The sequence below is a fragment of the Cheilinus undulatus genome, linkage group 9 (genome assembly GCF_018320785.1).
Source record: "Cheilinus undulatus linkage group 9, ASM1832078v1, whole genome shotgun sequence".
Taxonomy (NCBI): Eukaryota; Metazoa; Chordata; class Actinopteri; order Labriformes; family Labridae; genus Cheilinus; species Cheilinus undulatus.
The window spans coordinates 40,252,580-40,272,385 of NC_054873.1; the positions used below are offsets into that span (position 1 = coordinate 40,252,580).

General features: G+C 37.7%; 2 protein-coding genes and 1 long non-coding RNA gene across 4 annotated transcripts in view; 2 read left to right on the top strand and 1 right to left on the bottom strand.

Moving 5' to 3' along the window:
* The first annotated feature begins 9,882 nt into the window (after positions 1–9,882).
* Positions 9,883–15,234, top strand: olfml1 (olfactomedin-like 1). Its single transcript, XM_041795931.1, has 8 exons — positions 9,883–10,351; positions 10,574–10,677; positions 10,836–11,026; positions 11,278–11,381; positions 12,459–12,650; positions 14,273–14,453; positions 14,578–14,737; positions 14,867–15,234. Exons 1-8 carry the CDS (start codon positions 10,223–10,225, stop codon positions 15,000–15,002), a joined length of 1,197 nt encoding a protein of 398 aa, XP_041651865.1. The 5' UTR covers positions 9,883–10,222; the 3' UTR covers positions 15,003–15,234.
* Positions 15,235–16,369: 1,135 nt separating this feature from the next.
* LOC121514639 lies at positions 16,370–18,582 on the bottom strand. Of its 2 annotated transcripts, none has more exons than XR_005992317.1 (4): positions 18,478–18,582; positions 18,131–18,292; positions 17,440–17,521; positions 16,370–17,210 (listed from the first exon to the last, which is right to left on the bottom strand). It is a non-coding gene; the product is annotated as an uncharacterized LOC121514639 (long non-coding RNA). The 2 variants fall into 2 exon arrangements; XR_005992318.1 differs by having other exon boundaries at positions 18,131–18,225; positions 18,478–18,565.
* A 119-nt stretch (positions 18,583–18,701) lies between these two features.
* The window catches only part of si:ch211-266k8.4, a 68,132-nt gene continuing 67,027 nt past the window's right edge, over positions 18,702–19,806 (top strand). Inside the window, exons 1-2 of the mRNA XM_041795192.1 lie at positions 18,702–18,938; positions 19,662–19,749. Coding sequence (XP_041651126.1) covers positions 18,859–18,938; positions 19,662–19,749 — 168 coding nt within the window. The 5' untranslated portion in view covers positions 18,702–18,858. The remainder of the gene's footprint in view (positions 18,939–19,661; positions 19,750–19,806) is intronic.

The window sequence follows — 19,806 nt, forward strand, 5'->3', positions numbered from 1 at the left end:
AGGAGAGACAAAAAGTGAGTGAAAAAAATTATGTTCAAAATATGTTAAGAACTATAAATGAGTTTTCTTGTTATTATTCTTGTTTGGTTTTGGGGGGGGGGGGTTGTTTGTTTTTAAGATATCTCAATTCCAGCCCCGCTCCTTTATCTAGGCCTCAGGCCAGCTAAAGTGACCCAACAGAAACACTCTGGCGCAGCTACTTCAGGTTGTTTTTTATTGATTGATTGATTTATTTATTTTTGTTGTTGTTTTTCAGTTCAGTTTTTGTTCCATTTGTTTGGTTTGGTTTTTAACCTGATGGTCCACTTAGGAGCCTACAACAAGTCACAGTAAAATATTTACATTTTCAATCTAACTGGACCAAAAAGGGGCAACAGAAAAAAACTTTCAAGGCTTCGCAGCGTATCATTTGCAGTCTGGATGAGGAGAAGTGAACATCTCCTGGCCTGACTGCAGCTGGGACTTCTGTGCAAGGACTGGGCAGCCTATGAATGCTTTAGGATGGGGAAGGGGTCCAAAGCAGCACCTGCTGCTCATATAGAAGAGTAAAAAGGATACATGCTTTCATGTCAGAGTCTCCAAAAGTCTCCAATGGCACCAAAAAAAAAAGTTGCTCTGTTTGTAGATAGTCACTCTTTTGAAAAGGAGTTGCTGGAGGGTCTAAATACTTGCCAGATAGAGCAACAAAGTGGCTAAGTTGGCAATACTGGATGAGAAGCCTTTTCTTTATTTGAGAGGATCTTATTTCTAATGAGTGGGTGTGGCTTCAGCTCATTCAAACAACACACCCACATCATCCTAGAGCAGATTTTACTGCTTAGTTTAATGATTTTGAAGCTTAATTTTAGAAACTTAGAGATGTTTTTATGACTGAAATTTGCCCCTGTGTGTCATAACACAGTGGCCTGTCATGAAACAAACCTAAAATCAGATTTTTTTTTTTCTAATCACTTTACAGGGACTTTAAGTTTCAGTCTGGTTATAAATCACTTTCCAACCCTGAGACAGTATTTTGAGTCTTTTTAATGATCATTTGACTACTGACGATGGAAACTGCTTTGCTGGTGTTTTTAGACCTGATTGTGTGATGTGCGGTTGGTGTAGGACCCACAATGAGCCGTGGGTTTGAGGTTACCACTGGTGAGTAGTTGGCAAAACTCTGGCACTGTGGAGAGTTTCAGGAGGCCTCTTGAAGGGAGCGCTGATGAGGAAACTCGCTGCAGGTGTGATCAACTCTCCTCGGTGCCGTGGGGGATGGTCGCAGCCTCAGGGGAAAGCACAGTGAAGTTACCAGCAAGCAGCACGGAAACCGGAAGCCGGAAACCAGAAATGTTTCAAAATAAACCAAGAATTTCAAAATAAACACCACAGATTGCTGCTTTTGACATGGTTGTTTACCAGATTCTTTATTCATGCCTTGTGCTGTGTTTAGGTATTTAATTTGCTGCCCTTTAAAGGTTTCAGTCTTATCTATCTGAGAGGATTTTTTTGTCCATCTTTGTTGCTTTTCTTCAGCAGCTGGATTTTTTGCTGATTTCCCTGTTCTTTGATTTTTCTTCTCTTGGGGTTAAAGTAAAAAAAACATTCAATTGTAAAAGAATTATTCAATTAAATTCTTGCTGAACTGTCTTATAATCAACAATTCATTAAGTTAACGAGCAACTTGCAAATGAAGACCCAAGTGAAGCAACTTGTAGGAAAATAATCAAGAAATAATAGTGTAATGGTTATGGTGTTGATGTTCATGTTGTCATGCTAGGGTAAACTGTTTCATGAGTATGGGAGGAGGAGCTGAGGGGGCATGTGTGTGTGTGTGAGAGGAAGAGAGGAGGAGAGGGAGTTTTGAGAGATGGAAACGGCTCTGGTTTCCTGAACTGTTGCTTGATTTTTCCTGGTTAGTTCAGCACGAGTTGTGGCTGTAACAGCAGCTCTTTCTTTCTTGTTGTTGTTAAATAAACACCTGGAAGTGCACCGAGGTCTCTGGCTGACTTTCCTGCAGTTAGGGGCATTACAATATTTTCACTGAAATATAATGTTTTCACAGACATTGACATGAGTCAGTTTTACATGTCTGATTTTACTTTCAAATTAAAAGCAGACAACCAATTGTGACATCACTGAGGGGACACCCACTGTTTGTGACTAAGTATTACAATAATAAACATGGCTCTAAATACTGGGTCTATCAATGAGGAGGGAGAAAATATTTCTTTATATTCTTTTGGCTGAACACAGGTTTTTGTATAAGCCTACTAAGCTACAAAGAGACCGGGAACAGGTCAGGATTGAGAGAAATACTGACAGAAGGGGAGAAAGTCAATTGTTATGTGATGAGAGCCAGGGGAGAAAAGAGCAGGCTTCGTGGTTACTGATAAGCATTAGCTAGTGGTAGATAGCCAGTGGCGTATTTATGTAGTATGTTATATGTTGTGGCCAAAAAATCCAAAAGCTGTTAAATAAAAGTGGAAACTGACGTCAGTGTCCTAAAGACACCTCACATTGTCCTCACATGGTCCTATACTCCAATCATGTCACCTGTGGAAATCTCTCCTGCTGCAAATGAGCATAACCATTTTTTTTCATCATTTGGTTTTGAGATTTGTCATCTTTAATCCTCTGAATGCACACATGAGACAAGTCAGCCACTGGATCACTGGAGACTACACACCTGCCACCCATGTGCCAGTGACTTCAGAAAAAACAAACAAACTCAGATATTTGTCAATATATCCTCTTGCTGTCCCCCCACAACAGGCTGTCCTTGCAGCTGTTTGTGATTACTGGCAAGGAGTGTTTCACATTGCTGTGCAAGAATTCTGGTCCACTCCTCTTCACAGAATTGCTTTAGTTTGGCCACATTGGAAGGTTTTCCAGCATGAACAGCCTGTTTGAGATCATGCTACATTTGGATTTAAGTCCAGAACTTGACAAGGCCAATCCAAAACCTTCAATTTGTTTTTTTTTTTAGCCATTAAGAGGTGGACTCGCTGGTGTGTTGCAGATCATTGTGTGCTTGAGCTTGAGATCACAAACTGATGGCCAGACATTCTCCTTGAAGATTTTCTGATAGAGAGCAGAGCTCATGGTTCCATCAATAGTCGTCCAGGTCCTGAAGCAGCAAACAGACCCAGGTCATCAGACTACCACCACCATGCCTAACTCTTGGTATGATGTTCTTTTTATCTAATGCTGTGTTAGTTTTATGCTAGATGTTATGGGATGCACACTAAAAAGTTCAACTTTTATCTCATCGGTCCACAGAATATTTCACCAAGTCTTCAGGATCATCAAGATGTTTTCTTTTGGTTGTTTTCCCACCCTGGAACTCTCCCTTGGGTGCCATTTTTGCCTCATTGTTGAATCATGAACGCTGATCTTAACTGAGTCAAATGAGGCCTGGAGGTTTTAAGGTGTTTTTTTTCAGTTGTTTGTGACCTCCTGGATGAGTCATCAATGTGTTCTGGGAGCAGTTTGCTTTTTGCCTTTTCACATAGGGCCAAGTTTGGATGGCTCTCTCGCTTAATAAATGAAATCATCATTTTAAAACTTAATTTTGTATTAAGTTGAGTTATCTTTGTTTAATAATCTTTTTTTTAGATTTGTTTTAGGGCCTTTTCATGCCTTTGTTTGATAGGGGAAGGATAATGGATAGACTTGGAAACAGGAAAGAGAGTGGGGAGAGACACGCAGTAAAGGGCCACAGACCCGGGCCGCCCATGTACATGGGTAGCGCCTTAAACCACTCGACCATCTGCATGCCCTAATAATCTTTTTTTAATGTAGATAAAAAGGTAGGTGAGTGCTAAATGGGGTCAAAAGTATCCAAAACTCTGTAGCCAGGATCAAGTGCTCTTCAGGATAAGAGGACAAGGATATGATGTTAAAAAAGGGAACGATGACTCGCCTGTTATCTATCAAAAAGAGTCTATAGTATAGATGGCAGCCAGAAATGAGAATTTGATCTGATCAGAGTGCATCGGATTCTCAGTGAAACATTTAACTGTGACAAATATGCAAAATAGAAATCAGAAAGAGAGCAAATATTTCATAGCATTGTAGAATCAGCTTTCTCCAGGCTTAACTTGGCTTTCATTAAAACTTTATTATCTGTCAAACACAAAGGCTGGTGGAAAAGGTCAGTGATGATGTGTGAGATACTGACAACACTCAATCTCTGCCCCCCCGTCAGCACACACACACACACACCCACACACCCCTACACACACCCACACGTACATGCATTACACTAAAACAAACACTCTCGTGATGCACTTGTAGATAGATGCATGCATAGTCTATTATTATGTAAGAATAAAGTAAAAATATTTACAACACTGACAAACGGATTCACAAAGGTAACTATTAATATTTACTTTACAATCATAGGTCATGCACAAAAATAGGTTTCTGGATTTATAGAAAAATAGCAGAGAGAAGTTTAAAATACAGGTATTGTCATGATTATCAAACAGGTAAACATGCACTTTAAATATACTTATTATTTCAAAGTCAAAAACAAAAACCCTTTAAGACTCAAAAACACTATGTAATACACACACCCACACTCCACCTGTCAGTCCTGAATGTGAACCCAGTCAGATGTCTTGCTGAGAGTCTATGGATATTTTATAGGTCTCCTCCACTGATTCTAATAAAACATTCATGATGTTACATCTCATTATCTGTGTATGTGGGTGTGTGTGTGGGTTGGTGTGTTTGTACTTGATGTAATAATTTTAACATCAGATAAAAGAATGTAGAAATGTCAGAAAACTGCAAAGCCCACTGACCTTACTCACAAAAACTTTTGTGGCATAACACATTTAGAAGCCTCCTACAAACTAAATCAGAAAGTTGAATTAATAAATAAAATTACAGCTTCACGATACGAGTATAACTCAATAATGTCTCAAAAGGTCTCGAAGCTCCTTGTACAGGTCAAACAACAGTACTTTGAACTGGGTAAGAAGCCACAGAAATTATTAGCTGGTCAGCTAAGACATTCACAGGCTTCGAGAGCAATACATTGTATTAAGTCAAAAGATGGTACTTCACTGACAGACCCTGAGGAAATAAATAAGTGCTTTGCTGACTTTTATTCAAATGTTTATCAATCACAGGGTACACCAGACTTTGATACCATGGAAAAGTTTTTTGAAAAATTACATTTACCTAAGTTGTCTGAGGACGCTGTTGAGGCACTAGATGCTGACATTAGAATAGAAGAGATAAGAAATGTCATCTTCTCCTTTCCTAATAATAAGGCTCCGGGACCAGATGGTTTCAGTATTGAGTTCTTTAAAGTTTTTGGCACCAAAATTTCACCCTTTTGTGCTTGTTTAGCCACTCTAAGCAGACATTAAAGCTACCATCTACTTTATGCAAAGCAAACATCTCACTCATTCCAAAGGTGGTTTCTTCATATCGCCCCATCTCTTTGCTGCCTATGGAAACCAAAATTATTGGCAAAGTGCTAGCAAACAGATTGAAGGAGTATGTTCCATTATACATCCTGACCAAACTGGCTTTATGCCTGGTAGACACATGTATTTTAATCTGCGACACCTTTTTGATATCCTGTATTTAGAGCACACAGATGAGACTGTAGTCATTTCATTGGACACACAGCGTGCATTTGATCAAGTAGAGTGGCCCTATATGTTATTTGCACTTAGGAAATTTGGATTTGGATATTCCTTCATTAAATGGATTGAAATAATTTACTCTCATCCTATTGCGTCAGTTATCACAAATCAAAATATTTCTCCTCCCTTCTTAATTGGTTGAGGAACTCGACAAGGTTGCCCCCCCTCACCTTTTCTATTTTTAGTTATAATAGAGCCATTAGCTGCTAGTGTGAGACAAGATCCTCAGATTTTTCTTATTGACATGGGTGGTTGTAAGAACCAGCTATCATTATATGCGGACGACATACTTTTATACATTTCAAAACCAAAAAGCTCAATTCCTCCTCTGTTGAACCTAATAAACACTTTTGGTAGTTTCTCAGGATTTTCTATTTATTGGGACAGAAGTGAATTAATGCCAATTTCAGCAGTTGTTGATGTACCATACATACAGTCTGTACCATTCAAGAAATCCTTTGATAATTTCTATTACTTGGGCGTTATTATCAAAAAAAAAAAAATCAAGTGTTACGATTGAATTGGCAAAGCAAAATTCAACAAATTAAGCGTGATATAGATTTTTGGAAAACACTTCCCATAACTTTGGTAGAATAAATGCATTAAAGATTATTGTTTTGCCGCGCTTTCTACATTTGTTCCAGTCAATTCTATGTTACATACCTCAGTCCTATTTTAAGCAACTAGATTCGATAGTCATACCCTCCATATGGAATTACAAAACTGTTAGGATATCTAAAAAACATCTATCAAAGTCAAAAAGTACAGGTGGTTTTATTCTACCAAATTTTAAAATGTACTATTTTGCTGCTCATTTGACCATCATTGATTGGTGGAAGAAGGGGCCCTCTTCTTCCACAGACTCATGCCCTGCATGGCTAGCAATGGAACAACTGCTCTGTAAAAAGACATCTTTGACAGCATTCATTAGCAGTCCTATAAATGTTAAAGATACACATTTTAGCTGCAGCTTTGTTGTAGGCAGTGCATTAAAAATCTGGAAACAGATACAATTAATGGTTGGGGCTCCAAGAATTTATGTGGATACCCCAATCTGCAATAGTCATGCATTTTTACCTGGTCTGAATAATGTTGTTTCAAGTCAAGTATGGAATTCCTGCATCCAGTTTTTTCAGATATTTACAAATCCGTGACTTCATCAGAAAACATATATCCAACTTTGAGACTCTGCATAAGCATGAATCTATGGAGGCAATTAATCAATTTGATCCAGTTAACCCAAGAGCAGTTTCCTATTTTTATCAGATCCTGCACCACACGATTTCAGTGAGCACTTGACCACACGATTTCAGTGAGCACTTGACCACTGAAGTAGGCTTGGGCAGATGAACTGAGTATTGAACTTAATGATGAGATTTGGGAAGAATGTTTGAAGAGTGCACATGCCTGTTCAGTAAATGAAGGACATAATCTTATACAGTTTAAAACACTCCATAGGATATACTACTCCAGGGAAAGGCTGCATAGATTTTTTGCTAATGTTTCACCCCTTTGCAATAGATGTAATTCTACAGTCAGTAATCTATCACATGCCTTTTGGTCAGCAGCAAACGGTCTTCATATTGGGAAAGTATTTTTCATTGTTTTTCAGAGGCATTTGGGAAATGCTGGAAACCAGATCCTCTTGTAGGCATTTTCAGAGCTACAGGCTCCCTAATTTCTGCTAATAAGTATGAAAAAAAAGCAGTTTTGTTTTGTATGGCAGTTGCAAAGAAACTAATTCTGAGAATTTGGAAGATGGACTTTGTACCAACCTATGATTTGTGGATGGGGGAAATGGCTAACACTTTGCATCTTAAGAGACTGAGATTCTTCGGCGAGGACAGAGGAGTTGAATTTGAGAAGATTTGGGACCCTTTGCTGAGGTTTCTTAATCGAGGAAAATAGTTTATGTTGATTTTAAACCATTTGCTGCACAAGTTTGTCTTGTATGTATGTATATGCGCGTACAAATGCATACTTTATTTCATTATGTTTTCTATTGACAAGGAAATCTGCTGTGTATGTGGTCATTAGATTTAAATATTTCCTGGGATGTGCTGGGTTCCTGTTCTTCTTTAGAGGGTGGAGGGAGGTAAGGGCTTTTTTCTGTTGGAGCCTATGTTTATATGGTTCTGTTTTTCTTTTTTCTTCTGTGTCTGTCTTATAAAAAGCAATAAACATACTTTGGAAAAAAAAAAACTTTTGTGGCTCATATCTGCATGTTTACTCTTTTTGACAGATTTTTTTTTGTATTTTTAAGTGGTTATATGTCCTTTTTTTAATAATGTAAATATATTTATTTCATCTTAAGAAAATGATCAAGATCACTTCTGACCAATGAGACTGGCTTTGTTCTCTGTGATCATTAAGATTCCCTTGGACCTTCTATGTATGTTGTATAAAATATCCCAAATCATTTGTTTTACAGAAAAAGATTCAGAAGCTTTTCATGCTAAACTAAGGGATTAACTTTGCTGAAGTTAGTGTTGGAGAATAAACATGTTATAGTTAAACAGGTGTTTTAAACCAGTTAAACACATATTTCCTGTACATCTCATAAATAGAATAAGTGTTAATCATGTTGACTAAAGATATGACAAAAATATTCAACAACAACCTTTTTTCATGAGAAAAATGAAAGGGAACTTTTTTCTAATGAAAAGTATGTTTGGCTTTTGTCAAGAGAATGAACGGGATTAAATTGTCGATGCTGGACTGTTGGACATTTAAAATGTCAAAAATTTTAATGTAAAATTAAAATGAATGTTAATATTTTCATTACACAATATAAGTGTTAAGACTATGAAGCACTCATATTGTGTAATGCTTCATATTCTTAAGAGAATAAACATTTTACCTAAAGTAATAACTACAAATAAAAATAACTTCAATGTGACTAAAACTAATGAATATTTTAGTATAAAAATTCAGACTAGGACTTAATTCAAAATAGCTGCCAAAATCAATGCCTTATTGATGTAAATTAAAAAAAAAAAAAAAGGCAAATAAGTAGCTCTTTACTTTCCTGCTACCCTATTATTTCTGGCTAAGTCCATGGAGGATGTCTTGTAGGCTATAATTCTTGAAAACAGGTGAAGTGGCTGGCGGAAACAGGGCCTGTGGTGGTTGTTATGCAAAGACCTTTGTTAAAATGGTAAGTTTAAAAAGAAATATTAGTGTTTTAATGTGATGTGGCACCACCTAATGGTAGAATCCTGGTATAGCTGTAGAGATTTGACAACAGTTTAAACATCTCAAACAACAAAATAAACGTGTTGTCTTGATAGAGTTTTGGTGACTTATCTTTTGTCACTCTTGCTGATGTAAAGTTTGTTCTATCAAGAAAAGATTTATTTCTACAACAAACAGTCTGACATCTAAAATCTAAAGCTAAACCCATATGTTTTCTGTCCTTAAAAAGTGTATAAGTAAAAAGGCCAGCGTAGCCAGGGCAGCATAAAACCCTTCCAACTAAATATATCAGAGATCAAAGAATTACACATAATTGCAGAGACAACTTTTGGTCCAAGATCAGTCAGAATATTGCCAAATCTCTGACTGTATTATTCAAGAACAGAAGCCCAAATGTATGGACCTAGAATTATCAAGTTGTATATCTGTTCAATTGCATGTGGACTCGTCTGTACTCTTACTCAGAAAGCCCTCGGTCTCGTCTGGCATATTAACTATTGCTTTGGGAGCATAGTGGGATATTAGGTAATTGCATATCTTTAACAAAAGTGTAGACTTGAAACAAGAAAATTACAAGGCAAAAAATAATATTTTACACCTGTGGTTATAGTCTATGGCGGAAACAGCCTTTGGGCTTTCATAATTGAAGGCTAACATACTTGTGCAGCCATGTAATATATTGGTGTTGTTTTTGGATAATAAAGAGATTTTTATATCATGTTGTTATTTTTGTGTTGTTTTTCTACTTGTGCTTATTTCATGAAAGAGGGTTATGCTGTAAATCCTTACATTGTATACAGCTTTGATAACAATTTTTATGAAAAGCTTTTGACCAGTGTTAAAAGTGAGGACGTGTCAGGGTCCCATCTGGAGAGTATTACAATAAAAAACAGGCTGGTCCGATAAAAGCAACCTTTTTTTCTTTCTAGTTTCTGGCTGTTGTCTTTATCCCCTCCTCTTTTGGTTTCTCCCTCATACTCTAAATACAGAAATTCCAGAGGGAAAGATGGAGGAAGAGAGACAGACATAGAGACTGGAAGAGGAAGGAGCTGGGAGGGACTGTGGGTGAGGTTTACTTGGATCCAAATCCACTGGCGCAACAAATGATTAGAGACAGAAAGATCTGGAAAGACAACTATAACGTGACTAAACGCTTACTGAGAAGAGCAGGAGGAAACAAAGCAGTCCTGTTACGACTCTCTTTTGTTTATTTTAAACTGATTTGTGTACTTTTGGTTTGTGGTATTTTTTCTGTGGAGCTTGGAAAATCTCAGGAGGGGTCTGATTATCACTGATAGGGTATTTCAGATACAGATATATTGAGGTTCTGACTGCAGCAGCAGCAAAGTTTTCGTGCTGCATTATTTAAAGAAGTCCTGGAAATGTCAGGCAGAGTGCTGCCTATCCTTTTCTTTTGTATCTGTCTGAATGTTGGTTCAGTTTTGAGCCAGGGATCTTCCCAGGATGCCTTCATACTCCAGTACCTGGAGAGGAGACTGGCTCTGTTGGAGGTAGGTGATCTTGTTTATTACATGAGACTGCCTTTCTCATCCAACAACAATGCATAAAACGAGAATGTCAACGTTAACTTCAATCTAATGAAGGCTATTGATCGCAGTGTTATTTATCAGAGTTACCTTCATCTGTGTTTATATTAATAGTTGAGAAGAAATGTATTTACAAGTAATTGCTCTCACTGTGTATTTAACATTTTCCCTCTGTGTGAACCTCAGGAGCGTCTGAATGCATGTGAACAAAGCACAGTGAGTGTCACCCAGAAGACCTATGACCTCTCCTCTGATATCAGGGGTTATGTTTCTACTCTTAATGTTCTGAGGTAGGCCTAACAGAGAGAAAAATACTTCTGACATCTGCCCAAAATGGAAAATTGCAGTTTGAAAAAATGACTCCTTATTCATGTTGAACAATAGAGGAACTACAACAGTTTCTTAAGATAGGTGGGTTCTGTAAGAATTTTGCTGTGTTTTCTCATAGATCAGAGATGAAGAGTCAGGTGGACAGTGTGTCTGTTCGTGTAGACCGAGTGGAGAGAGAGCTGGAGTATCTTGAAAATAAGATTCCCACCCAGTCTGATATTCAGATGGAAGAGGCACTGCTGGAACAACAGATAGAGGCTGCAGAGCTGGACCAGCTGCAAAAGAAAGCCAGGATCAAAGTAGAAAAGGGTTGGAAGTGCACCTGATAATTCAACAACATGTCCATACTTGTAGAAGTGCCTGTATGCAAGTATATAGACAAATCTGATATGATGACATCCTTCTGATATTGGAATGACATTATGGTTAAGAATTAACTGATTATGAAGCCAAACAAATAAAACCAGAGGAAAAAATACTGTTCTCAATTTTTATTTTGATAAAGCTGAATTCAAAAAATTAAAAACACATTTTCAATATCTTCTTACCAATTCCTACAGACTGCCACACAACCCTAAGTCAAATCAAGTCTCTCAAGATTGTAAAGAAGGCAGGAGATACCAATGGCTGCTGGTTCAAGGACCCCTCTGAAGGATCAGTGAAGGTCAGTTTTTTTTAATTGTACATGATGCACATTTACTATGATAAACATTTATTTAGTAGTTTAGTGTAGTTTATTTATTTATCAAGGGACTGTGTGCAATGACATTGATCATTCATACAAAGTAAATGAAAACATGGTTGCACCAGATTTAGCAGTTGCTAATTTCCATCTGTTATCCCATATAAAACTGACACAAAACATACATAAAAGTACCAATAACAAGGGCAGACACCTGTCAAGACCACAGTTGACAAGACAAAGTACAAAAACCAAACTAGTGATCATTCTAGAGGATGATAAATAAGTCCTACTATGTGCAAATTGTATAAAGGTAAGAAAATAGTCTAAAATTTTCAAATATGTATTTTAAAGGCTAAGTCCTAACACACTAGATAAATAAAACCATAAATAAACCCTGTTCTATGAGAGACCATGGTACAGCATTATCAATATAGAAATATAGGAAGGCAATTGATATGTCATGACCATTACACATTAGCAAGATTAAGTAGTGCCTAAAATGCCACATTGAAGTAAACGAGTAACCAAAATTAAGCAGTAGCATTATGAGCTACCAAGTTTTAGAAGCTACATTATAAAATAAGCAAGATGCAAAAGCAGCAATATAGAAATACGGAAAGGCAAGAGATATGTTATGACCAGTACACAATAGCAGCATTAAATAGTGCCTAAAATACGACAGTTAAATGAAAGAGTAACCCAAATTCATCAGTTGCATTATGAGCTACTAAGATTTAGGAACTACATCACAAAATGACCAAGATACAGTAGCAGCATTATGAAGTCATTAGTCATAGTAGTGGACTGTTTATATGTCAGAAAAGCTATCTGTCTGATCTTTGGTACTTTGTTCTAAGTGCGGTACTGTTAAATTATGTCTCGTAACAGTCCAGCCAACTTTGACTTATTTGCCCCTTGATCTCTAACTACACATTCTTCATGAAAATCTATAATTATGCCAGTAATATCACAGTTTTTAAATGCATAAAAAAGGGAAAGCCGATTTGTACAAGACAAATTTTTCTCACTTCAGAGTCATAACTGTAATTCTCCTAGGTCTACCTGCTCAGTGGACTTCGCAACAGGACGCTGCTGGAATATCCTTCTCTCCACAGTTTCACAGAAAGAAACACCACACAGCCAGCCAGGGTTCTGAAGCTACCTTTTCCCTGGCAGGGGACAGGTCATGTGGTCTACAAAGGATTCCTCTACTACCACAAGGCAGATACACCAAACCAGATATTGAAGGTGAGTGACCAAAGTTCAGACTAAAACTTTTTAAATGCTTCCCCAAGGAATTCTAAGTAGCACCATATTTGTAAAATACATAAGAGAGTAAATAAATGTCTGATATTTTAGTTGTCATATCAAAACTGACATCACATCACATTTTATGACAAAAGCTGACTGCTGATTACAATGCATTATTTAGAGCTGACTAGTCAGAACTGTAGTTTTATAAGGCCTGCTGACTTAGGTGATACCTTACTTTCAGTATAAGTTCATCTAAGGTTGACATTTCTATTCTGAATGAAACAGCCATTGATTGCCTTGAAAAACATACATTAGTGATCCCTTACCTGCTACCAGTAACCTGCGTTTTTATTAGAACTTCCAGCATTGATGTAGTCTTCTATACACTATATGGACAACAGTATTTGGCTCCAGACCATTACACTGGTAGGGACAGTGACATTATATTCAAATACATGTGCATTCATACGGGTTTGGTCCCCCTTTTGCAGCCTTTGGCTGTAACAGCCTTTACTCGTCTTAGAGTGTTTTTGTTTGAATTTCTATGCCCGTTCATTCTGTAGAGCACTGATGTTGGATGAAAAGGCCTCAAGGCTCCCAACTTCTGTTATAGGCCAGTCAAGTTCTTCCACACCTAACTTGTCAAACCATGTAGTCCTTGCCTTGTGCACTCGGGCACAGACATGTTAAAATAGAAAAGGGCCTGTCCCAAAATGCTGTCACAAAGTTGGAAGTATAACATTGCCCAAAATGTCTTGGCATGCTGAAGCATTAAGACTGCTCTTCACTGGAAGTAAGGGTCCTAGCCAAACCCTTAAAAACAGCCCCCACTCGACCAAACTTCACAGTTGGCACAATACAGCCAGGCAGGTAAAGTTCTCCCAGGATCTGCAAAACCCAGACTCACCCATCTGACTGCCAAACAGAGAAGCATGATTTGTCACTCCACAGAACAAGTTTCCACAGCTCCACAGTCCAGTATCGTTGTGCTATACATCACTCCATATGACCCTTGGCATAGGACTTAGTGATGTAAGACTTGCATGCAGCAGTGCAGCAGCATGTAATTACATTAATGCCTGTGGAAGTTTAGAACTCTTCAGCTATGGAATCAGCAGAGTGTTGGTGCACTATGCAGCTTGGCAGTTGTTGACTCAAGGTGGGATTTTACACATCCTTCCGTTTTGTGGCTGAGTTGCTGTTGTTCCTAAATGCTTCCATTTTCAAATAATCTCACTTACCGTGACTGTGGAATATCCAGAAGAGACGAAATTTGCAGAACAGTCTTATTGCAAAGGAGACATCCATCCCAGTTGCCATGCCTGGAGTCACTGAGCACTTCAGAACGACCCAATGTGTATCCCAAATGTTTGCAAATTAAGACTGCATGGCTAGGTGCTTGATTTTATACACCTGCCATAACAGATCTGACTGAAACACCTGAATTCCATACTTTACAAGTGGCCAAATACTTTTCTCCTTATAGTGTATGTCTATCACAGAAGACCATATGTGCATGCTTGTCTGTGTGTACCTACCCTATTCTTTCATTACAACACCTGTGAAACTAAGCTGGCATCCTAAAATGTTCATTTTCAACTGTCCCAACAAAAAAGGTAGACCTACTTAATGGTACGGCGGTGGACAGCACACTGCTACCAGGAGCAGGTCGTTTACCAGTTTACAGTCTTAACCCAAACACCTACCTTGACATGGCTGTGGATGAACTTGGACTGTGGGTAATCCATGCTGACCCTGAGTATGGAGGAAACCTTGTCATTACCAAACTGGATAAAGGTAGAACACATCAGCTTTCAACATAATTACACCCCTGCACAAGTACTGCATACATATTATATACCTACATCTGGATGATACATGGCCTACATGACTTCACAAATGAAAATACCTTCTATCTCAGGAACTTTAGCTGTGGAGTACACCTGGGACACACAATGTAGAAGCCGTGACGCTGAAGGAGCCTTTCTAATTTGTGGAGCCCTCTATGTGGTATACAACACACGCTATGGAGGACGTTCCACCATACAGTGTCTCTATGACATCCATGACACCATCCACAGGTTTTGTATTAGATAGAATGATCATAAACATACAGTTGCCTACATAAATATTTTTCATATCAAAAGTGTTTTTGAGTGACAGTGATTAATAATTCAACATTTTCTTTTTTTTGTACAAATTATCTTCAGTGATGAGAGTCCTGTGATGTTCTTCCCAAAGCGCTACACAAGTCACAGCAGCATCCACTACCACCCTGGAGAGAAACAGCTGTATGCTTGGGACGATGGATACCAAACAATATATAAAGTAGAAACAGGAAAATAGTTTAATTACTGTTATCTCTTCAAAAAAAAAAGTGTATCCTTTAGAAGCATGGAGGTTTCATGAGAAGCTTATTTTCCACTGTGGTTTAGTATAGTAAGCCTTTGCTGGCAACGGATGCAGCATCTACACTGTAATTCATGATAGACACAAGCTCATGTCCAACCAAAGGCATTTCATTTATCATGTAGGCTTTATGCTTTGAATCAGCACAATAAAGAACATTAAAAAATCATGTAAATTTTCTTCACTTACTCTCAGTGAATCATTTACATTTTTCCCATTAAAGCCTCTCTGAGGAACATTTATTCTGGGTCTATCTAACCACTGTGGACATATCACTAAAGGTATAATATTTAACATTCAAACCACTTGTACAGCATGTATCAGATGTATCCTGACTAAATCAGTTATTGTGTAATGGCCTTCATGAAAAATGCAGTCAAACTTTTCTGAGTTTGATGCTCTAAGCTCTGTCTTCACACCTTTTGACCTGTGTAAGTCCTTCCTTGCTCTACCCAAATATTTATTTACTTATTTACCAATCAGGTAATTAAAGTTGTAAATGTCAATGATATTTACAGAACAGTATTTAGGCTACTGAAAAAAAAAATTGAAACCAACTTTCATCTCCATAATTCTGAGGGAAAAAAAAGTCAGAATTATGAGAATGCATTCTGAGTTTAAAGATAGTAGAAAAAACATAAATAAAAGACCGTTCAAGGTGAAAAATTGCTGGGAGGACATTTAAGACACTAGAGTTTCTCCAACAGAGAAGAAAATAGCAGAAAGGTAGAAAAATAGGTATAACAAAAATAATTACAGCTCTGTGACAGCCTCATATAAATATCATTTACATATGATACTTAAATTATCAGCTTGGTTAATAAATATTAGCAAATAAATGTGAACTTAAACACAAAAAAGTTGTATAAGGTCGTCAAATTACAATCTTGATTGAAAAATATTTTTTTAATCATACCTAGGCTGTGGAGACAAAACGATTTTGCAGATATACAGTTCATTTTGTACTTTCCTCACTGTAAAGTGAGAATATATGGTGATTGCTCTAAAGGTGATACACTCCACAGGTGCATCCAGTTGCTTCACATGCTGAAAATCACAGCTTTTCTTTAGAATGGGAGCTACCATTGGCAGCTGGTGAACATATCATAGACGGGTGGGGCTGTCCTATATCTATTTAACTATAGAACACATTGTCTGTCATTTAGCTATAGTCATAAAAGTGAAGTATAAAAATAACAATTCTCCTTTCAGCTTAATGTACAACAATCATTTTATTCATACATGAAATTAAGTTAATAACACTTTTAAAAACTTGTCAGGATGTACATCAAGGGGAGATTCAATAAGATACATGTAGCATGTAAATGAACATGTGGTAAAATTACCAATAATGGCACATAAATAGATAGATAAATAGCATGTATCAAAAAGCTTTGAGATGCAGAGATCCTGACCTTCCAGTTAATTTCTAATTCAGAAATGTTTCTCATTTCTCAAAGACACAATCTGCTGTCCCGTCCTGTGGCTTAATCAGCAGAATATTCAACAAAGCACATGAATCTGTGGGCTAGACAATGAACAAGATACATGAATTTACCAATTCCCTTTCCAAAAATATTTTGAAAAACAAATAAATAAAAATTTTAGCTATAGCTACTTTGAACAAATAAATCTGGAGACAACTATTGACAAGAATTGATATACTGAGAGACCCTTCATAAATTTCTTTCAGCTGATTTGTGATTATATTCCTTCTTCCTTATGAGAAGAAAAACACTTGTTAACCCTCTTATTTAGGTCAGAAATGTTGGTTTGTAGAGGGATCCTTCCTGCAGAGATACAAATATTTTTCATGAAGAACAGAGCCTGAGCATTTGGATAACTCTACATCTCTCCAGAAAGTCTCCATTGTTTTCAGAGCAGACACCACCTCATAGATTCCGCTGTTTTCATTAGTGTTTCTGTCAGAGAGCTCTGAAGGTGACTGTCCATACAAGAAGATGGGTTCAGCTCATAGTTTGCCATTTTTTAAACATTTTTAACAGGGTGCACTGCTGCAGGAGTTTTAGGTGCTGCAGCATTCCGGATTTAAAGGAACTTTTCTCCATGCAGCAGAGTTATGCTGATAAGGGGGTGTGTCAAGAAGAACAGCTTCTTGATATGGATGAAGATGGTACCACATGCCTGTGAAAGACACATCAGATCATTTTTTACCTTAGATTTAAGACAAGGGTTTTATGACAATATTGATCCTGATTAATCACTTTTATTTATCAGAATCAAGTATAGAAATTTTAAAACAAATATTCAAACATGTAGCTAGCCATTTATTCTAGGTGAAAAAATGAACGCAAACATAAACTTCAGCTTACTGGCAATCTGCTGAAACACTGTAAATGATATTAAAGCTTACCTTAACTCTGTAGCTACCTTCTGTTGTCCTCCTGGTCCCAGTGTCCTCTGTGGTCTAGTTGTCTGCTGCTCAGATGTACTGTCTGCAGAGAGGAGAGGAGAGGGACAGACTGAGTGACCAACTTGTGCTCAAACTACTTGAGTCTAAATTAACTCAAAATAAAATCACAACTAACTTCTCCTCATGAACTGCCTTTTCTCCTTTTGTGTGCAGTTGAACATATTCTCATTTCATTCAAAGACAGATGCATTCAATTTTTAGTCTATGGTGAAAGTATGCTGTGTATACTCATAAGCTGATATAAATTAGAAACACCAACTAGTCCCTGTTCACAAATGGATCTGGTGGGCACCACAGTCTAACCAAATATTTAACAGAGTTCAACAATATTTATAATACCATTTTTTGTTACTTTTTTGTTTGTTTGTTTGTTTGTTTAAATCCCCATTTACTTTTGCATTGCAGCAGCTACTTTAACTGGGGTCTACTCAATTCGAATGTGACAATACAAAACATATTAATGATTAATTATCAAAAAAATATAAAAACTTTGATGGATGATCTCCTTTGATCAGCTTCAACCAAAATGACAGGACAAAATAAAGCTGTTACACACTGTCAACTGGTGTAGCTCTTATCAAACAACGGTTTATGGTAAATAAACAGACAGATGAATAAGTATTGTATTTACCTGCTTCAGACGGCTGTAATGTAGACTGGCTCGGTGTTTCAGCAGCTGACTTCACAGTCATCCGTGCACCGGCGCCCTCTATTGGCCTACCGCCACTGCTCCCGCCCACACACACAGGCAGACAGAGAAACAGGTCAACACTGTTCTTCCTAACCACCGATCCTGAGAAGTTTGAAATCAGACAGCCTCAGAAAGTTTTTCTAGGTTTTGATTGTGTTGTGGGGAAATGGAACTTGTATGGACGCCACATCAGACTAGTGGCTAGAGAAAAACACTGAGCAACTTTTAAACTATTTCATTCTGAATACATCATCTCCAAGCTTATGAAAACTGAAGTTCTTACTCACTATCGGCGTCATTGCCCAGCACGGATGTCAGTCTGGTGAGTGTAATGCTATAAATTTGTGCAGGCTATTCTCAATAAACCCTGCATTCGTTATGACACGACTAAGATCTCTACTGCTTTTCATAGTGGCTAAATCTACACGTGAACCCCCTCCCCGCCCTCGCTAGTAAACGATGACGCATGAAAGGGGGCTGGTTCATTGTGACCGTTGAGCCAGTGGTCACAGTCGACAAAACGTTGAGACGAACCGGGTGATTTGAAAAAAAAAACAAGGTTAAGCTATAACAGTATTCTTATTTTATGAGTATGAGAAGGACAAACTGTAGCAACGCGAGCAGAAGAAGCTCAACAACTAGAAAACGCAGTGACATTTTGCATTTTGATGAATTCGGTTTTGCAATCTCGAAACGCAAGGAACAAAAAGTTAACCACCGATGTCATCACTACAGGTGCGGTGAAAGGGTAACGTTAACAACTTCTGAAACGTTGTCTGACCGTTTGGCCAATATTTAGACTGTTTTAACGCTAATATTACATTTTTTATGCTATTACTCAACCTTATTATGCTTTATTTTCATGAAGTGACGACCAAAGTTAAATGCAGTAGCCTTATTGTTGGTTGTATAGTCTTTACTATATAAGTAGCCAAGACATGACGCAGTGAAAAGACAGGCCACTGCTCTACATGCTTTAAGCCCAAGTTTTTAAAAATGCTCCATAATGTGATTTCTGCACAAGATACTCTGCATGTCTTGCTCTGTGCTCAAACTAGCCTACCGATAGCCTCTCTGCACAGGTTAGGCCAAACTATAGTCACAAAACGTACATCTTTTAGTAAGATAGCTGGACTCGTATATTTGTGACTTAGCCTACTGCTTTTATGATTTGGCTGTTCTGACTGTTAAACAGTTTTCAAAAGATTTGCCAAGAAAATGAATAGCTTTCAGTTAATCCATAAAAATGAAGCTTGAATGTGCCCAGTTCACTAAAATAAGCATATCCCTTTTTTCCCTGGTGTAGAACCTCAAGCACATCAAACAGTATTAATTAGTCTATATCTGCCTCAATGAAAATAATCTTGGTAGACACTAATAAAATAGACACTTTGATCCTCTTTGAACCCAATAGTCCACTGCTGATGTTATGAATCCACCAAAGCTCACCATGTTGTGTGGTCCTTGACAGCTATCCCCAGCTGAGCCTGGTGAGAGTAAAAGAACTATGTGAGCTGCTCAGCTACTGGAATGGAGCCAGCTTTATCTGCAGAAGCCAGGTAACACTTGACATAAAATTAAAAAGTCTCCTAGGCAAGGGTAGGACATTTAATCCA

Excerpts from the sequence above, each read along its gene's own strand:
- olfml1 (XM_041795931.1), top strand. The coding sequence starts at position 10,223 with ATGTCAGGCAGAGTGCTGCCTATCCTTTTCTTTTGTATCTGTCTGAAT. Across the intron at positions 12,651-14,272 it reads CACCAAACCAGATATTGAAG|GTAGACCTACTTAATGGTAC; the intron begins GTGAGTGACCAA and ends CCAACAAAAAAG. Across the intron at positions 14,454-14,577 it reads CATTACCAAACTGGATAAAG|GAACTTTAGCTGTGGAGTAC; the intron begins GTAGAACACATC and ends CTTCTATCTCAG.